We start from the raw sequence: 20,871 nt of genomic DNA, 5'->3' as shown, positions 1-20,871 counted from the left end.
CATTTTCAGAGGACGCGTCCACAGGTGTGCCGTCTCCTGGTCAGCTGTCAATCAACAGCAGCTCCTCCCTCCATCCTCCCCTGGGTTCAGTGCCCAGTGTTTGTTCCTCTCCATCACCTCCCTAACCTGCTGGGGAAGATGTGAATTCTTTTACTTGTTCACAAAAGAGGAAATCAAGACATTTGTTAACCTACCTGGGTCATTTTTTAGTAAGGTAGCAGGTTCTTGAGTTAAAGTCTGTATGTTTTAGCTCTACCGAGGGAGAGCTAAAAAAAAAAAAAATTCGAACTCAAAAACATTTCTATTTTGTGTATTTCGTTCATAGCTTTAAATGCAGGTTCATTGTTTGGCTGGTTTATTGGTTGGTTTTATAGGTTGGTGGTTTATCATTGCTCATTTGTAGCATTTTATTTCAGCATGTGGCTCGTTTTTCATTTCTTGAGAAATTAACGTTTCTTAAGAAAATTTGTTGGAAAGCGTGTCTTAAGATTTTAAGACTGTGTGTGTGTGTAAATAAAGTTGATCATAATGCAGCTATCAGTGTTGGTACAAGAAGGCCTGAAAGAAACTGGTGTGGATCTAAATCTGAAGAAGTTACACATTTCCTCAAAAAAAAAGAAAAGAAAAGAAAAATTGCTTTAGAGTCCTCCATTTAAGAATTTTTAAGTTGTAAACTTAAGTGTACCTTTCGACCATGCCTGCAAATGAGATCTTGAAAACATACAAAGGCCTGGTGCCCACCTTCAGAAATTCTGACTTATTTGACCTGAGGTGGGTTCCTGGATATTGGCATATTTTAGATGCTCCCAGGCTCCACGGTTGAAAAACCACTAGTTTAAAATTTTGCTTTGGCAACATTGGTTATGATATGCTAGTGAGAAAAATTTTAAGTTTCATCACGTTACCTTTTTATTCTCTTAATGGCATTGGACCAAAATGAGGCTCCATAAAAAATAAATATAGGAGGCACGTTGCCACCAGGAGTGTCTTTATAGTCAGTCGGGATATAAGGCGAGCGCACAGAGAGACAGCTGTGACAGAAGGCAGAATATAGAAGGTGCCCTCTTGGTACCATAAAGTGCTCTAATGTCCAAGGGTGAGAGAAGTCACAATTGGCTGGGAGGACAGGAAATGCTGTAAAGAAGTGGGACTGGAGAAGCATTGTGAAGGATGAGAGTTGACAGGCAAAATGTAAGGCAGAGCACTGGGGACATTTAGAGCATCAATATGGGTAACACCTGTAATGGACTGAAACACGTCAAGCCTGATTTAGCCCGTGGGTTCATAGCGATGATATAAGACAAAAATCCTGATTGGTGACTCCTGGATGGTGCTAGAAAGCCAACTCGTTATCTTGAAATTGGGTAAAGGAAAAGGTGTGAGCATTGATCCTGGCTTCCGTCATCAGACTGTGTCACTGGATAAATAATTCTGACAAAGAGAAGTGTCTCTTCATAGACATACTCCAACTAATAAATGGGGGACCAAGGTTCGGATTCGAATATCCCCATCTTGCCACCTCAGATTAATGGGTCTAGGGCAACGATCGTTAGTGACTGCTAATATCACAAAAAGGCAAGAGTTAACTTTATGCCTCGTGGTGAAATTGCACAGCGTCATTTATGGAAACCAGTCGAACAAGAATGTGGTCAAGCTTCTAGATTCACTGTCAGTTTACAGGAAATACAGAAGACAAAAGAACATGTTAAATTACACCATGGAGATGCAAACAGCAAGTCTAGACTGAGCGAACTCTACAGGCAAATGACCTGGTCTCCTAGACAAGTTAATTTCAAGGGGAAAACCAACATAAATGGAGAACTTGCAGATTAAGAGAGACCAGAGAGATATGTCAGCCGATTGCGGTGTATGGGCTAATCAAAGAAAATGAAAAAGAAAAAAAAATCTTTGAAATAATTGGGGAAATTAAAGTCCTGACTAGATATTTGGTGATATTATTGACTGATTGCTACTTTTGTTTAGATGTGATGAAGTTATTGAGATTACATTTCTTAAAAGAGCAGAGTTACATACTAAGATAAATAGAGACACAATTATTTGCTGAGATGCTTCAGAGTACCCAGGGGGAGGATGAGTGGAGCAGAACTCCAGAGGAACCAAAATTGTCTTCAGAGGCATTTGTTAAAACTGGGTGATGAGTATGCAGGCTTTTGTGATGCTCTTCTACTTTGGGAAATGTTGGAAATTCTCCCATCCTAAAACATTCTGAAATTAGTTTTTTTAAGTTGTTAGACAAATAAAAGTACAAATAAAAAATTTAATGTAAACTTTCAGGTGATGCCGGTTGATAAGACCTTGAAAACCAGTGTTTTACCAACATTGTAAAAATCTTGAATTATCTTGGACTTGCAGGAAGTTTCATTAATGCTGCAGAAAAGCTTATTTCATCTGCTGTGTTTGAGTGGTGATGATGGACGTATCCTCGTCTTCTCTATTTGAAAGAGAAACCCAATTTTAAGTGGAAAAAGAGGGTAGAGAGAGGGTAGTCCACCATTGGTTTGTTACTCCAGGAAAGCAAAGTCCACTTTCCTTAACGTCCAGGTGTTAAAAGTCAATGGTTATGTAGACTGCGAATGCATCTGAGTCAGAGACGTGACTTAACAACTCACAGGAAACAGCAAATGAGACTAAAAGCTGTTCATCGTCTCCAGTTAAGTAAATTACCCATTGATTTTAGAATACCTCTGTCCAAAAAATGTTTTTTAATCTACTGAATTCTGTTTTTTTTTTTTAACATCTTTATCGGAGTATAATTGCTTTACCAGTGGTATGTTAGTTTCTGCTTTATGACAAAGTGAATCAGTTATACATATACATATGTCCCCATATCTCTTCCCGCTTGCGTCTCCCTCCCTCCCACCCTCCCTATCCCACCCCTCCAGGCGGTCACAAAGCACCCAGCTGATCTCCCTGTGCTATGCAACTGCTTCCCACTATCTTCTACTGAATTCTTGACTCATTATAGCTGTTATAAACATACCCAATGAAAGTAAGATGCCCAGATTTGATGACTTAATGAACATCCTATCTTTGGGAACCGAATATTTAACATAAATTCTCTAAAAGGCCCAGTGACGGTTGAGCTTCAGTCATATTTTAGATGTTACTACCTAAAGATGCACACAGTGTCAACATGTAGAAATAATTGACTTGAGAAGTTAGATAATGCACTAGAAAAAAATGACCTGAGTAAGAAGAATCAAGAATCTGGGGGAGTTGGGAGTGATTGCGGAGGGGATCCTGTCTGGGGCTGCAGAATAGTCCCATTTGGTGTCCTGTACCGACTCCATCCATCGCCAGGGTCTTTGTCATCACGTGTGCGGTGGGGCTCTGAAGCCGCATTTGGGCTGCACGGGGGAGTGAGCTGTGATCGTTAGTGATGTTGGCCATGAGCACAGGTGCCCAGTTACAGCCTCAAGCCCGTGATCACCTGGCTCCATGGAGTCATATATCCTCACTCAAGGATGAGAAGGTGAAGGCCCACATAACGTGAGAGACCTTTCCAGTGTCATCCAGCTGGCCGGCGGCCATGGTGATGTTTGGCAGATAGGAATTTCATTGTTTACATATAACCATCTGTAGCGGATTCTAGACAACCCGTCTTAGTTCTTAGGGCCAAAACAAACAAACAGAAACAAACCCAAAAACCCTTCAGAGAGAAGAATGGACCACTATGTTATTGTCTTAAGGACTGTTTATAGTGTTCAAATATGTTTAAAATAGTAAGAAAAAATCTGGTCTGTTCAAGAGAGAGCTGTGGTTCATTAATAGTAATCAAATGGTGAGAAGCCAGAAAATTAAGAACCAGTTAGTACAGTGGTCTGTGCTTGAGCTAATCATTCCACCTGTTAGACAAAAGGAAGAAGACAGCAGCCAGAAGACAGCTAATAAAACAATGCCCAAGGCCGCCGGCAGCGTGACCAGAATAATTCCTCCACTGAGGGCCTGGCTGGGGTCTGCTGCTGGCTCAGAGGATGTAGAAGGCTTTGTAGAGGAAGGTTTATTGTATTTGTTTTGTTTTGGTTTGTTTTTACTCATTGAGAAAGTACTTGGCCAGACGCTGGTATGTATTTGTGTGTGTGTGTGTGTTGTGTTGTAGTTAAAGCAGTTAGACAGTAAGCAGATAATTGATATCTGAAGAAAGAGCAGGGCATATTAATACTAAGGATGCTTATTGGTACCACAAGGAGCTATATATGTGCTCCTACCACAAAAATGCCTAGTGAGTTCTGTATTACGTATTCTGCCATTTATCAATCACGTAGGCTGATAATATCGATGGCTGACGTTTGTGGGATGCTTGACGTGTTATCACTGGACCAAGTTGGAATACTTTGTTTCATTTTAATGTCAACCATTACAAAGAAGTAGATGGTTTCATACCTGTTTTACAGAGGGAAAGCTTCGAGGTCCGCACAGCTGCAAGGGACATAAGGAAGACTCAAAGCCAGGTTTACCTGTTAAAGCCACCGTCATAGGCAGCACTAAGACTGCCTCTCCCATGTAACTCCTCTGGACCTCTGTGTTCTTATCTCTAAACTGGACATCATACCAATGGAAGCATCAGAAGAACCAGTTTTTTTTGGTGCACACTTTATAATTTGTTAAGCGTTATTCAGAAGCAATATGCTGTTATTTACAAATAAAGGATTTAAACCAGCGAGCAGCATTTCATTGTCATACCATTTATTTATATCCATTGAACAATGTTACACAGTTTAGCTAACATGTAATTTATTTTCATACATTATTAAACTTCTTTCAAATACAACATTGATTATTCAGCTGGTTACAATTCAGGCTTCAGTTTTGTATCCTACATTTATCTTTTCTCCTAAATAGTCATGCTTGAGGGGACTAAGTAATTTCCAGTATATTTGCGGTTGCACAGTAATACATACCACTTACACGTCTTCTGGATACGTACTCTTTGGTATGCCCATTGTTTATCAGTTTTCTTATTTTTCTCTTACTACATTAAATCTTAAAGACAAATACACTTAAGGTACGAGATGTGAAATGTTGGTACTGCACAAACAAAATGTACTTTAGCTTAATTGCTTCCAGTTAATCCATCTCAGACTCCAAGGCCAAGTTTAAAAGACCTTTGATGAAAATATGATACTGTATATCACCATAAATTAAGCTGATGGATTTTTTTCCCCCAGATGACTGCCTTTTTTCTTTCTCCAATCGACTGCTTTATGGCCAAAAATACAGCACATATGTCTACATCTTACATTTATAAATGATCATTTAAATCTTTAAACTTAATGAACATGTTTGTTATGTTTAATAGGAAGGATTTTCTCTAAAAAAAAAATTCAGAGAAAGTTGAACTCTGTGATACAAAATTGAAATTTGTGGCTGTAAACAAAAACTAATGAAGTTTAACGGGCTCCAGAAAGTGATCCACAGCTAGAGTTTCTCAGTAAGGACTGGGGTAGAAAGTTTGCAGGGGACTTCGGCCTGAGACAAGGAATGGGGTTAGTTCTTCTCAGGCTCAGAACCTGATCACGGGGGGGAGTGAGCGTGGGTATTCTGAAACACCGCTGTGGTCGGCCCTTTAATGCTCTCACCGTCAGGATTTTCATGTTTCACAACATATTTGAGGCTTCGAGCACCACTTCATTTCCCCAACTACTTCCGTTTCGAAATCATCCGCAGGTCGCCTGTACTTACTCACTGACAGGAGTTATTTTTTTATTTATTTGTTTGTTCTGTAGGAGCTGCCTCTTATAGGATTAGGTCCACTTTATTGAGCCTTTTTTCTAGTTAAAAAGGAGTTGGTAAAGTGATCAAACCTGCTTGTTGTTTACTGAACAGTTACGATGAGCAATATTTTACGTTTTACCCATTTTTGTTTGTGGCAATTGAGAGAACATTTTTGGTGTGTGTTGACTTGTTTTTCTGTTTTGTTCTCCACAGAAACGCTCCAGAGGCCAAGTGCTGTTTGATAAAGTATGTGAACATCTGAATTTGCTAGAAAAAGACTATTTTGGGCTTACATATCGAGATGCTGAAAGCCAGAAGGTGAGTGGTTGAAAGCAGTACAAAGTATTGCGGCTTCAACTGCGCTTCACTGCAAGAAAGTGAACTGAAACTGAATTGGTAAATCGTTTTCTCCACCTCCCCTCGTACTCCCACGCCCTCAGATTTATTATCCAAGGCCCTAAATGCTGTTAATCACCTTATTTCTTCATGAAGGAAATTATTGACAACTTCCTTTAATCTTGAGTCTTTTGGAAACAGTCAGTCAGTCAGTGTTTCTGCTTTTCATGCTTGAGTTCTTTATGGTTCCAGAAAAGCATTTTATATGGTGCTTTGGGGGGATGATACATTTCCATGGATTGGAGCCAATGGGAATCACATAAATTGATAATTATACGGAAAACATGTTCACTGGATGCCATCTTATTAATTCATCTTATTACACTTTCATATTCTTGCTGAATCACAATGTGAGATGAATCATGTACAGACCTGATGTACGAGGCAAGCAGTTAATGTATTCAGTCCACGTTTAATGATACATGTAAAACCTCTGTAGACTCTTATACCTGCTGCAGTCTCTTCAGGCCTTTATCTCACTTATCCCCCCAACTGCCTGAAAGATAAGGAGGAAGAAATTGTTTCCTTAATGCTGGCAACTGAGCCACAGCAATTGTGCTCATTAAATGTCGCTTGTTCCGTTGTCGTTTGTTAGTGAATCATACTTTATCTTTACTGAATTCCATGGATGATGTCTAACTTCATTATTAAACACCTGAGTGTTCTAATGAGGAAAGTCATAAGTGGCAAGTGTTCGTTTGTTAGGAAAGCATTCTGAGAAGGTGCCTTAAAATCTATAATCACAGAAGTCGCTGCATGGGACTGAACGGCCAGGACATCAGTGGTCAAGTTACATGCAGAGTCAGCTCTCTGTGTTCTTGGGTTCTGCATCTGCAGGTTCAACCAACAGCAGATCAAAAATATTTTTTTTAATTCCAGAAAGTTCCAAAAAGCAAAATTTGAATTTGCCAGTGCACCAGCAAGTATTTACATAGCATGTCCATTGAATTAGGTATTATAAATAATCTAGAAATGATTTCAAGTATATGGGGGCGTTGCATAGATTATATACAAGTACCGTGCCATTTTATATAAGGGACTTGAGCATCCTCAGATTTTGGTGTTACCTGGGGTTCTGGAACCAATCCCCTGTGGTTACCAAAGGATGACTGTATCTTTAGCTCATGCTTGTAACTTGTTTGAACATAGAATCCACCATTTTTTCTCCTCTGTTTCTGTGCTAGCTTGAATCCCTGAAGGCACTTGTTGTAAAAGAAAAGAACTTTGTCAAGCCTGAGTTGTGTGCACACACATCTTCTCATTAGACCAGAGCCTGGGCCCTCGCAGGACTAGCGAAGGGGCACCAGATGTAGGGGAAGGACCCAGCTGGGGGACCCTTCCGGCAGCCGCTCCTTCTCAAATACGTTTAGTTCATCTCTACCCAGTCAACACTAAGTCATCTCCATTCTTCTCTGATTCATATTCAGACTCTCACTTCTTTTTCAGAATTGGTTGGACCCTGCTAAGGAAATTAAAAAACAGATTCGAAGTAAGTTCTTTTGGATTATTATGTGTAGAAATAGGAAGATTTTCAAAGAGTGGGGTTATCTGAAATGGTAGCTCATACCCACATGGCTGGTGTGAATACGGTATTTTGAAAAACAGATTAAGAGCTCAAATTTTATCTTTGGCAGGTTGGTCTCGCTCAGATACCCATTAGCAATTACTGCGACCCGGGAATAAAATGACATGACACTTGACCTATTTCCTTGCCTGTTCAGAGATGTGAGATATGATTTAATCAAGTGATGCCCCCGTTGACAATCATCTAAAAGTTTCAGACTTAATTATTAATGTTGTATTAAGCCTAACTGCCACCAAAGTATGCAAGGCAAGCAGTAAAAGTAATAGTCATTTAATAGCTTAGAAATGGGGTAACCAGTAAGACTGCAGTTTACTGTCTGATGACATCTTCTTTTCTTAGCCCTAAAGGCAATTTAAGAAATGGACATTTCCTAGCGCACGAATCAATTACATGAGCCACTCAGAAAATTTAAATACAGGTAGCTAATAAGTATTAGAAAAGGTGCTAAGCGTTAGTAATAATTAAATGCAAATTAAAATGTGACATTTTTCACCTATTCAGATTAGCAAAGATTTTAAAAGTTTAACGATGCCCTACACTGGCAATTTTGTACACAATTGGTAGAAATATAACCCTTTAAGAAGGCACTTTGTGTCAGATTTTATTAAAATTTAAAATGTGCTTATTCTTTGACCCCTGATTTTACTTGTAGAAATATATCCAGTGTCTGCTTAAGAGAGGAGTGTGTACATATGTGTCCATGTAGGAAAGTTCATTATCATACCATTGGCAATAGAAGAAGACTCAGAGCAACTTAAATATCCATTTATAAAGAAATGATAAAATCGATCATGAAATAGCCATACCTTGAAATACTAGGTAGCTGTTAAACAGAATGAGGTAGAATAAATATGTTTTAGCTCTCATTAGTGAGACCTTAGAGAAATAATTCATATTTGTTTAAAATGAGTTATGCATATATAGGTATGTGGAAATGCCTGTACCTCCAGAAGTGGCACTGCAGGGTAGGGGGTTGAGAAAGAGGAATTTTTTCATTTTTATTTTTAAGCCTTTTCTGTAGCTGTTGCTTTTTACTATGGATAAATGGTAAAACATGGATATACTTTATAATTTCAACTAACTAGTTAATTTTTTTCAAGCAATTCATTTTTTATCAATAAAATCTAGTTTAATTTTCCAGAACAACTGATTCTATTTGAAGATTAAACTTAAGACCAATTTATTAATAAGAACAGCATTCCCATCAAAGTTACTATTAAAAGAGAGAGCAAATCTTTCTAGTGCCTTTGAATGCTCTGAGGTCTCAAAATACCCTACATGCTAATAAAAAGTAATTAGTAGCGAGCAGTTTGAAATGGCTTAATACTAGATAATATCTCAAAAGAAGCAAAAAATTCACTATGCTTCTAGATATTAGAGAGTCTGATGATTCTTTGTACAACGAAAACATCTTTACCATATTTTTGAGAGGAATTTGGTGTGGTCACTAATCAGAAACTTGATAGTGAAGTAGTTTGATAGAACTAAATTGGGATTAAAACCAGGGACAGCTACAGTTGTGATAAGAAGGTGAAAACTTCAGAGTCCTAGTAAAAACTTTAAGATGCTGAATATGTTCTAAGGATCTTTTTATGGAGTTATTAAAAGCAGATGTGCTGAATATCTTAACATTTCATGTGCTTTAAGTCCCCTGTATTCACCTAATTAATAAAACGCTTTTTCGTACTTGGTTGATTTTATAATTACAGAGCACTTTGAAAATATATTACATGTTCAAGAATAAGTCATTATACTGTTACAAGAAAGGCTGTAACAACAGTTAATTTTCTTTTCTGCTGTTAATGGAACTCTTTTTTTCCTTCATTTCCCATTTATGCTGTCTCCGGCCTTCCTTTCTAAGAGATGAAGTTTAGGGGACAACTGGAACATGAGATTTAAAGGATATTTTCCTCATGTAGTTTAGGCAGTGTTTGTGACAGCAACATAAAGAAAACCAAGTGACAATCATGCAGATAAAGGAGGAGACAAGAAAAAATTGGAAATTTTTAGGAATGGAATTTGGTGTTTTTATCTATATTCCTTATTGTTTCCCATGCACAAAATGCCTTCTTTCCACAAAAGGGACATTCTATCAAGGCAGAAAAGTATTATCAGAGCTAATGTAATTATTGTACAATCACCTCCTCTTTCTGAACATAAATATCAACAATAAAAGGATCTTTCCATTATTTTTATGCTGTAGGTCCACAGTAGGTCTCTAGAATGAGATCTTCAAGAGATCTCATTGACTGCAAATGGCAGTCAAGCTGAAAAAGATTTTAAGTTATGAATTTATGAGAAATAGAAAATCCTGAGCCTGAAGAGTTTGTTCTTATGAAAAAATTCTTATTCCAGTCATCTTTTACGCCTAGCAGATCTAAAATTTCTAAATATATTCTGATATAGAGTATATTTATGATATAGTAACTTCATGATATAGAATATATGATATATAGTGATTTATGCTATAACTGTAGTATATTTAGAAATTTTAAGATTTGGCAGACATAGAAGACTAAAATTAGAACTTTTTCATAAGAATGAATTCTCTTCAGTGTCACAGTTTTCTGATTATCATAAATTTGGAATTTAAAATCCTATATCAGCATTATAGATGTCATTTTAATGCATTCAAGCTCTTGCATTTCCGTCCCTAACCAGAGCCATCATCTGATCAGACACAGGCTCGCAAACCTATTTATGGCATAACTATAGCCTCCCAGTGATACGTTTCCACCAGATTCTTTACGAGGATATGTATTTCCGCTTTAATCTGCCGCTCTCATTAATTTCAAATGTTACACCTCATTTCACTGGATTTTTTTTTTTTTCCTTGATTGTGGTGTAGATTGTGTTTTCCATAAACTTTCCCACCGTTTCAAAATAATGTCCTGCAAAACCTCATATTTGATTGGGTTATAACCTTAGGAAAGTAGATTCCTTGGGATTAGTGATTTTCAAAGTACGGTCAAGTGTATTAGAACCATTAGGGTGTTTATTAAAATCACAAGTTCCTGGACCATAATGCACATCTCTGGAATAAAAACCTCTGAGTAGAGCCTAGGGACTGGCGTTTTTAACAAGCCCCTCCGATGCTTCTTAGGCCCACGATCATTTGAAAGTCACTTTACTGTAATGAGGATTTTTGCATTGAAATATCTTTCTTCTATTTTTATTCCCTCTTAGTTTCCAACTTCAAGTGTTTACCCTGAATTTATTATGAGTTTAATTGCATTGCTAAACGATTCATTGGATTCACTTTGAAGTGGATAAAAATTATAAAAGAGCAATAAATCCATTTCCCATAACGAATCCATTAGCTTTCATTCCAGTTGCTTGCGGGGAGACCAGCTCTCATTATGAACCTCATGGCTGGCAAGCATTCCATTTTAGCAGGAGGTGAATAGGAATCAATAGGAAAGTAAAACCAAATCAGACTTGTTAATTTTAGAACAACAAGAGGACGTTTTTGAGAACAGTGGGAAGAATAATCGCTAGAAATAGGTTTGATTGCCAGATATTTTATGGCTCGTAATTCTTACAGCCCACGTTTGGGGAATATTTTCTTAGTGGTTTAGAAATGACACGAAACACCCAGTAATACCCGGTCCCTATACCAAGTCCTTTATAAGGCAGCTCAAATGGTGTCCCTGCCAGGTGGACCTCTCAGTGTAATATGAGTAGTGGTGTGCAGAGTAAACCAGAATTAGCGAACGGACTGTGCCATGGACGACAGGAATACAGGTGACCTCTGCAGCTAAGTATTTGCTACTCAAGCAAGAGACCAGTTCAAAGGAAGGAGCCGGGAGGTACTTAGGGTGTTGTCCCTTTCTTGTGAATGTTTGGGAAGGACTCGGGAGAGAATGGAGCTTCCAGGAGTCACTGAATGGGAGAAGGGGGTGTTTGGAAGTCTTAGGAGGGCATCTGAAGCATGAGGGCTGGACCACGAGGTCACGAATCACAGAGCAAAAGGAAGACCACGGCTCGGAGGAAAGGCCTCCAGCACCGAAGCTGGGAGACCAGGAGGGTCCTCCAAGCCACTGTTCAGAGCGAGCAGGGCCTGGGCCCTTGGAGTGTGCTTACTGGGTGGGGGTAAGAAATGGAAACAGTTCCCGGCGAAGGAGCCCCCAGGCTTCAGTAATGGACCGCATTTATTGAAAGGCCAGACAGAGAGACCAAGGTGAAAATAAGTGACAGGGGTGATCACAGAGAGAGTAAATGTCGAAAAGAAGAAAAGGTGGGTTTTATTCTCATTTACGGTGATAAACATGGTTAGGTATACACAACTAGAGAATGCATGGATAAAACGGAGCACTCAGGAAGGCTTGTAATGTCTCACGTTTACATACGGACGGTCTGGGGAGCAGGTGCCTGTGAGCTGGCGTCTGGGTGACCCAGAGGCCACCCAGACCTCCTATGGAGAGGCCATAGGAGATGCCACAGGAGGAGCGGCGGCCGCGTGCAGTGAGGACTGTCCTGATCAGGGGCTGAGGTGGAGGGCTGGGTTTGGTACTGCACAGTACATACCCCCACTGTCTCTTCCATCAGAAATTTCCCCAAGTAAGAAAAGAACTTTCCGAATGGCCCACAGAGCAGCTCATCTCTTAATATGACAGCAAACCTTTCCCATAAAATAAATACATCCTTGACATGTATTATTATGGGATCTGACCTGTCATAACAAAGCAGAAAGGACAAAGGAAATGGGATTCTGTCTGTAATGTTGGTATGTGAGCTCTCCAGAACTTCAGAGAATAGGTCCAGTGAGCCCTAGACTCGTCTGATTGAGGCTTATCTGTCTCGTTTACTTTTCTTCCCTCTTCCCAAGGCCTTTGTCCCTGAGAAAGGGAGGAAGTTTAGTCAATTTCCTTGCTAGTTATAAACCCCAGCAAAGGATTTGATGGGGCAGAAGATTAGAAACTGGAGGAAGTTTCAGAGTTACCTGTGAATTTCACTGAAAGGAGACTTCCCTGTTCTCCATTGATGATTAAAAGTTGCCTGGGTGCTAGTGACTGGGGTTAGGGCCGTTCTAGCCACCGCTTAGTATAATAAGTACAAAGGGATCGTCTGAGACTTTATTCTGATTTTTTCTTCTCTCCGCAGGTGGTGCTTGGCACTTTTCATTTAATGTGAAATTTTACCCACCAGACCCTTCCCAGCTCTCTGAAGATATCACCAGGTATTTGAAAGTTGGCAGTGAAAAAGGCAGGCATGTTGGGAGTCGTGCTCCTGTTAAATTCTCGGGCGGAGGGCGGGCTTACATCTGGTGACCTTACAGTCATCCATGCCGAAATGGCAAACAGAAGGCAACTGAATGAGAGCAAACATCCGATGAGAAGATTTGCCAGATCGTATCTGTTCCCAGTTGAATCTTTGGTGCTAAGCTGGTACTTCCCTCTGCCTGACCCTGGTGGGAAAACACACAGAATTGAGTTGCTGTCGTCTACCCACCACAGTCAAATTCGACGGGATTCAGCCTTAAATGATACGACAGTTCCTAGTGCTCCTCCTTCAAAACTTAGAGCAAAAGTGTGTCTTCGGATGCTTATGCCTTTTTGTATAACCAGTCTGACACGTGGTGGCTGTTTTCAAAAATCACACAGGCGTGCACACACACACACAAATGCACATAAACACGTGCACGCCTAAGAGTGTACCTTCCACACCTTCTGTATACAAGGAAGACGTTTCATTCGTTTTAGAGAAAAGGCATCAAGAAGGGAATCTTAACAGTCTGGCCTGGTGACTGAGCTTTGAGTATAAGGAAGAATCTCTTTAGGAAGCCGTTCTGGGTTTGCTGTGTGTCCCTCTAGGCCTCTTCTAATGCTTTCTACTTTGGAATCCTTGGTTTTTTCACTGTGTTTCGTAGTCAGTTTATAGCCAGTCAGAGTAATGCTGTGCAGTGTGGCCTTACAACCCTTCTTGGCAGGCTTTTCAGGAAAGAGAAATCGCTCAAAAAGCTTTAGTCACTTGCTATGATGAAAAGTCGTTTCAGCAGACATGTTAGGAGAAGGGGAAAAACTAGTTCCAGAAGATTTCTTTTATATTTTCATTAAATCAAAAAACAATTTGTAATTTCTTATATAAAGATACTTTTTAGTAGTTGAGGGACTATTTAATGGTGGCTAATTTATGGGTAGAGAGCGTATATACACTGTGAGTTGGAATCTAGTGCATGATTCCTTCCCATTTGTGTCGTGTGTGTAGGGCCTATGAAATGTGTAGGAATTTTTGTATCTGGATTACATGGCATTTACTCCCATCATCAGCTTAAAACCGTATTTAGAGGGGACCTTAACGCTTTATCATATAGTCCTCAGCTTCAACAGATTAACGGTTCGTTTCTTGTGTGAAAGGTACAAGGTATATTTTATTCTTATACTCGTATGCTGGGCCATGAAGACTGTTAATAAAATTCACCAATGTTCCCACTTACCTTGGAGTCTTCTACTGTTAGTATATCTGTCACTCTTAGAAGCAGAATAACAGGGAAGGTAAAAGTCAGCTATTAATGGAGATATTTGCATATGATGTTGGCAAAATTTTATGGAAAACGTTTCACAGTCCCCCAGTTTAGAATTGTTTGCTTTTAGTGATGAGATTTTAAGGTAATAATTCTTCAAAGTTAGTCTTCGTAACGGTTGAATTCTAGGAAGTTATCTAAAGAAGAAAATGAGACCTTGACCCAGGAGAAAGCTCCTCTCGTCAGGAACGCAGGAAGTGGCAGGTAGTGTTCATGACGGCGCAGCCGTTGAGTTACCTGCAGTTTGTCTTGGGCGTGTGGCAGGACCTTTCGTCTAGATAGCAAATGAGACTTCCTTTAGGTAGTTGGGGCCTAATCGTTATATTTAAGAGCACCATTTTTATATTATAACTTCCGCCACCAGAGATTTTGTTTGACTTTCAGCGTTATCTTAATGTTAGAGAGATAGTCTGTAGGTTTCTTTTATTCTGTGTCTCATCAATGAATCCCTGTATTATTATGAACTTGCCTCTATATGCCCTTAGATATTGTATTTTGTAGCTAAGTATCTTCCCCTGGTATATAGATCCAGATCCAGATGCTAGACAATGTGTCCTAGTGGATTGTTCTGCAGGGAGAGCTTGCTTGCCGCCCACTTTGTACTGGGCAGTCTCCTTTCCAGTCTCCTAACGCTGGCTTTCTGCCCGTCCTCTGGCTCCTGGAAGGTACTACCTCTGCTTACAGCTGCGCGATGACATCGTGTCTGGCAGGCTGCCCTGCTCCTCTGTCACCCTTGCCACGTTGGGCTCGTACACCGTCCAGTCAGAACTGGGAGACTACGACCCAGATGAGTGTGGCAGTGACTACATCAACGAGTTCCGCTTCGCGCCAAACCACACAAAAGAACTAGAAGACAAAGTCATCGAGCTGCACAAGAGCCACAGGTTAGCGGCAGGAACCCCAAGAGCGTCCGTTTAAGCTGTGCTCGGTGGGTGGGCATCCCCTGCACCACCTGCTTCTCCCGGGACTGAAGTCAGTGCCTTAAGGGTGGGACTCAGCAGAGTGAGGTTCTAGGCCTGGTACAGTTCTGGGTAGTCAGACTCCTACTCGGGTCGTCCTTGTGATGTTTCTGCTAAAAGCCATTTTCCTGGTATTCTCCCCCCGCCTCCCCCAGAGTACAAATCTTTTGGTGCCTCTGTGGGAACTTGCAAGGGAGCTAAGTGGAAAATATTATGGTTCCACCAGGTTAAAAAAAACAAAAAAAAAACCAGCATTGTAATACCTCTCATTTTTCCTTATCAGAGGCATGACGCCCGCAGAAGCAGAGATGTATTTCTTGGAAAATGCCAAAAAGCTCTCCATGTATGGGGTGGATTTGCATCATGCCAAGGTACGCATATTTTAAACTCCAGGCCTTCTATCTAATTTTATTTAACAGTGTCCAGGACCCAGTTGTCACAAACGTTGTATGCCAAGTACTGTGTGTGACGCCCACCAGGCACTCAGAAAATTCATGTTCAATTTTAAAAGCTCTCTATAAAGTTTAGATACTGTGACAAATCATCAGTGCTTTGAAATAAGATGGTTATTTTGAAGTTCAGTTAACATTAACCAGCCAGGTTACGATTGCCTAGCCTGTCGCCGTGGTTCTGTGACTTCTCCTGGGGACAGCTTTGATCCATCTTCTGAGCTGATAAAAGCTCTGAGTTCCAGAATAGCCCTGCTCTCCATCTCGTCACTGTCACCATTTTATTTTATTTATTTTTTTGCCTAACTTGTCTTTTAAAGAAAGAAAAAGAGGGAAGAGATAAGAGAGCAGAGAGAACTGGACAAGCACTATAGTTTTGGGTTTGTTTTGTTTTGAACTTTCTCAGTCACTGCGTGTAATCAAACGGATTCTCCATCCTTACATACAGCACGTTCATTGTAGTGTTTGGTCAGTTTATTTTCAGGACATTCTCTGTAATAAATAATTCTGCTACAAATAAATCCTCTCCGCCTGTCCAAAAAAAAAAAAAAGAAAAGATTGCCTAGTCGACGGGTGAATTGTTGAGGCTGTATCTTGGTTCCAGAGTCTTGCGAAGAGAGAAGTCAGGATTGGGCTGGAGGATTGGGTTGGGAGGATGTGTCAGCAGCTTTAACTCCACGTCACACTTCTTCCAGAATCTCTGTATCTTTCAACAGTGAGAGAGTGAGCGTATGGACTGTTAGTCTATTATCTGAACAGCTGTGAATAGAAGTGCCATGGAAGCAGAGGCAAGGTTTCCCAAAAACTTCTATCAGCAAAACATAGGAAGTGTGTTAGGCTCTTAGGGATAGGTTCTGGTACTTCAGCAGCACTGAAAAGATCAGTACTTGAAGTTCGGGGACAGCTTCTGATTTGGGCTGACACGAGGATGTCGCTCCTGGGTGGGGATGTGGCTTTACTTCGGGTGGACAGAGTGGTCATGATCACACAGTCCGGGGCTCACAAGAACATGCACTTAACAGGCTGCCAGCCGAGCGAGTGTCTTACACAGTCAAGTTTGGGGCCAAGAAATGAAGAGGGTTTCAGCCAGCTTTGTTTAGGCAAACGTCTCAACAACCCTGGGGACCCCTAGGAGGAAAATCTGTGATGTCTACGTTCTGTTGCTGCTGCATTTGGGGACCTGACAGATTGAAAGTGAGTTTGGACAAGACGATGGTGAGGATCACATGAACGCAGGTCGAATTGGTTGTGTCTGTGGATCATTTTGTACATCACTCAGGGTGAGCACTTCTGAGGCCTGAAGGCCTCCACAAGAGCAGAATCTCTGAGGATTGGCTCTCACCAGGGATGCTGGCACCGGAGAGCCAAGCTCGTTGACATTTGTGTGTAATTACAGCAGCAGGTGTAGCTCTGTTTACTTGCCAGTTAATTATTACATGTTTTCACTTACTTTGTGCTCGGATAACATAGCATTTTATAGTTTATGCCAGATATAAGGTAGGATGAGGATTTAAAAAGAAAATAAGGACACGCACTAAGACTGTGTTTCTCTTAGAGTTTTTCCCTACGTGGCTAAAAGATAAGGAAACAAGACAGAAATGAAGGTAGCCTGGAAATTTGCGTGACTTGAAAGCTGTTTTTGAGTTACATTACACACGACGACTCAGTTACTGCCCAGGGGAAAATAAATAAATAAATAAAAGGTGAGGGCCTCCATGTAGGAGAAGGGCAACTCAGCATGTATCTGTGTTCCTATCAGGAAAAATGAAATCACTTAACATGGCTGCAGCGACTGAATTAAAATAGATGGCTGCTTTGTCATTCAATAATGTGATTTGAAATTATGCCAATTAAACCAATTAAAAAAGAGAGAGAATTAAGGAAGTGCCAATGCAGCCTGTGATAGGATTTCATGTGAATACTAAGCATAAAAAATGATTTGGTTATGGACTTCATTTTCTCATGCAGACGCGCTCCATCATTTCAAGAAGGCAGTTTACTGAATTAAATTAGAGCTAATTTCCAGTTAATAAGTGAGATGCTTCTCTTCTGTTGGTAGTATTGAAAGGCCCTGGGCTCTAGGACCTAGTTAGAAATTCGGAACTGTGATCTTGGACTCCACAGCTCTGTATGAAGAATAAATATCCATGTTAGGTGAAGAAGGTCCCTTGGTTTGGAAAACCTGTTCTAAATGTCTTAGGAAGACGGTCTCTGCTTGTTTGTCATTTAATGTCACTCTGAATAGGCTCTGTCAGAGTCATTTATTTCATATAAGACTCTGAAATGTAGTTATAAATCCATATCGGGTATCCCGTGGACCAGGAGATAATAAAGGATGGGAAAGTTGGAACAGCGATTTTAAGTTAAGAGAATAGTACCTTCGTTTATTTTAATTAAGATAGGCTGAGGCTGTCCAGGGCTTCCTTCAATGCTCCCTGCTAAAGGGAGCCTTAAATATGTTTATTGATAGGGAAACACATGTCCCCAAGAAAGACCACGATGATAGCTTTTTTTTTTTTTTTTTTTTTTTTTTTTTTTGCGGTACGCGGGCCTCTCACTGCTGTGGCCTCTCCCGCTACGGAGCACAGGCTCTGGACGCACGGGCTGCTCAGTGGCCATGGCTCACGGGCCCAGCCGCTCGGCGGCATGTGGGATCTTCCCGGACCGGGGCACGAACCCGTGTCCCCAGCATCGGCAGGCAGACTCTCAACCACTGCGCCACCAGGGAAGCCCTGGTCATAGCTTTTGATACAGAAGATTTATCAAGCTACTACCTCAATGCTATGGGCTGCGGCAGTAACCTTGATCTCAAAAGTATCCTTGTTTTGGTTGCTGTGCCATGAGTGAAATGGAAGCGATCATCAATTTTAAGCTCCACTTATTCCTGCCATTTTCTTTCTTCGTTTGCCTTTTCTTCCGGCAAACAAGTAGTGGCTTAACACGTGCTAGGCAGGCGCTGTGCTGACCACGTGGCCAGGTCAGTAGGATAAACAGAGGCTGCTCTCCACCAGCCTGGGTCTGGAGAAGGAAGAGGAATGGGGTTAGTGGCAGCACCGCTGGCTCGGGCTTCGGGCTGTGCTGATGATATTAATGCTGTGGGGACCCAGAGAAGTGTGTGTGGGAGACGGCAAGGGAGGATGCATTGCAGGAGCCTCCCATCTTCCCCACAAACGGATTCCACCTTCTTGTGATTCAAAGATACTAAGGAGTGATTTAAAGTAGGTAATAATGGAAGAGGTTGTGAATGCCCAGAGTGCTTGCTACACTTACGTTCTTCATCACAAAGAAAGTGACTCAAGGAGCCGTTACCCCAGCAGCCCTGCTCGCGCAGACATTTCTGCTCAGGACCTGGGGGGTCGCCTGTGTGGTCCTGGGAGCAGGTCGGCTAGATCTCAGGGTCCATCGTGCCCCCCACCCACCGCCCTACTTCAGGCATCAGGTCATAGCTCTGTAAATTGCTCTTTCAGGTTAAAACCCTTGATAAATGGTGGCGGAGCCTTTGAATTCCCCTCAAGTCTGATTATGTTGTAATATCCTGCCGTCAAGTCCTTCCGCTTCCATAGAGTGATTTTCGTGTCTAGTGGAGTGATACGTTTCCAAGGAAAAATATTTCATTTTAAATCAGTTAAATTGTATGTGTAACCTCACAGTTCCCAGAGAGGGACCAAAATATTTATTTCTGATTCTGGAAATATTCGTCTTGTGCTTTGCACTGGCGGGATTTAGGAAGTCGGTCCCTCCCACTCCCGTACAGATGAGTCAGAAGCCCCCTTTTGGATTCTTTCATGTCTCCCTCCCCGCGTTTGCTGGCGCTGCAGTGACTCAAAGTGGGACAGCCCCGCCGATGACTGTGTCTCAGCCCTCAGCTTCGCCTCCACAACACCCTGCTTCCAACAACCAGTGAGACACGGGGGGTGGGGACCGCACATCACACACAGCACCGCCTTCTGTCCTTTGTTCTCACCCCACTCAAGACCACCACAGATGTTCTCTTTACGCTAATTTCACTGGGACACAATATTGAGGGGGCATAGACTGCTCGTGGGGTATCTCCTGAGCTTTATATAACATCTCTGGTGACCTCTGGGACCCCTCATTGCACATCCCTAGGAGATGACCCAGAGATGGACTGTGCGAGCAACAAAAGAAAGTTGCAAATATAGCATGATCCCACTTTTGTTGGAAAAGAAATCTATATGCATATATCAAATGCATCTATATTTATATATGTGAGCCAAGTGGTTAAGTGAGCACCACTGGGTGGTGAGTGTGTGTTGGGGTGCTGTTGGGGAGTACGCTTGTACTTTAAAAAGACTATTTTATATTCAAATTTTACTCTGACAGTAACAGTACACAAAAAGAGAATCAAGGGCTTCCCTGGTGGCGCAGTGGTGAAGAATCCGCCTGCCAATGCAGGGGGCACGGGTTTGAGCCCTGGTCTGGGAAGATCCCACATGCCACGGAGCGACTAAGCCCGTGTGCCACAACTACTGAGCCTGCGCTCTAGAGCCCGCCAGCCACAAGTACTGAAACCCGCGTGCCTAGAGCCCGTGCTCCACAACAAGAGAAGCCACCACAATGAGAAACCTGCACACCACATCGAAGAGTAGCCCCCACTCGCTGAAACTAGAGAAAGCCCACACGCAGCAACGAAGATCCAACACAACCAATAATTAAATAAATAATAAAAATAAAGTTAAAAAAAAAAAAAACGCGGACCTCTCACTGTTGTGGCCTCTCCCGTCGCGGAGCACAGGCTCCAGACGCGCAGGCTCAGCAGCCATGGCTCACGGGCCCAGCCGCTCCACGGCACGTGGGATCTTCCCGGACCGGGGCACAAACCCGTGTCCCCTGCATCGGCAGGCGGACTCTCAACCACTGCGCCACCAGGGAAGCCCTCAGAGAATCAAGACTTTTTAAAGGAACAAACCCCAAAACACTCATCGGAAATGATGGGGGTCTCTCTATTAGTGTACGTATTAGTTAAAAGCCCTGCCCCTGGAAGCAGGCTGCCCATATTCAACTGGGATGGACACTTAACCTTTCTGTGCCTCAGTTTTCTTGCCTGTAAAGTGGGAATCATAATAGCAGCTATCTCAGAATTATCCTAGTGAAGATGAACAATGTACGTAAAGTGGTCAGAGCCGTGCCTGGCACTCAGTAATAAGAACTGAGGCTCTGATCGTTACTGTTACTAACACACTTCACCTGGGTGACCTTCTC

The 20,871-nt window shown here is 41.6% G+C and overlaps 1 protein-coding gene across 24 annotated transcripts in view; it reads left to right on the top strand.

The window, feature by feature from the left end:
* The window catches only part of EPB41L3 (erythrocyte membrane protein band 4.1 like 3), a 210,225-nt gene that overhangs the window by 153,449 nt on the left and 35,905 nt on the right, over nt 1–20,871 (top strand). For all 24 annotated transcript variants that reach the window (XM_060311045.1, XM_060311041.1, XM_060311044.1 and 21 more), the window contains 5 exons: nt 5,950–6,054; nt 7,579–7,621; nt 12,821–12,896; nt 14,906–15,124; nt 15,483–15,570. In XM_060311045.1, the coding sequence (XP_060167028.1) occupies nt 5,950–6,054; nt 7,579–7,621; nt 12,821–12,896; nt 14,906–15,124; nt 15,483–15,570 (531 nt within the window). The remainder of the gene's footprint in view (nt 1–5,949; nt 6,055–7,578; nt 7,622–12,820; nt 12,897–14,905; nt 15,125–15,482; nt 15,571–20,871) is intronic.

The sequence above is a fragment of the Globicephala melas genome, chromosome 13 (assembly GCF_963455315.2).
Source record: "Globicephala melas chromosome 13, mGloMel1.2, whole genome shotgun sequence".
In the NCBI taxonomy this organism is placed as follows: domain Eukaryota; kingdom Metazoa; phylum Chordata; class Mammalia; order Artiodactyla; family Delphinidae; genus Globicephala; species Globicephala melas.
This window is presented reverse-complemented; position numbering and strand designations above follow the sequence as displayed.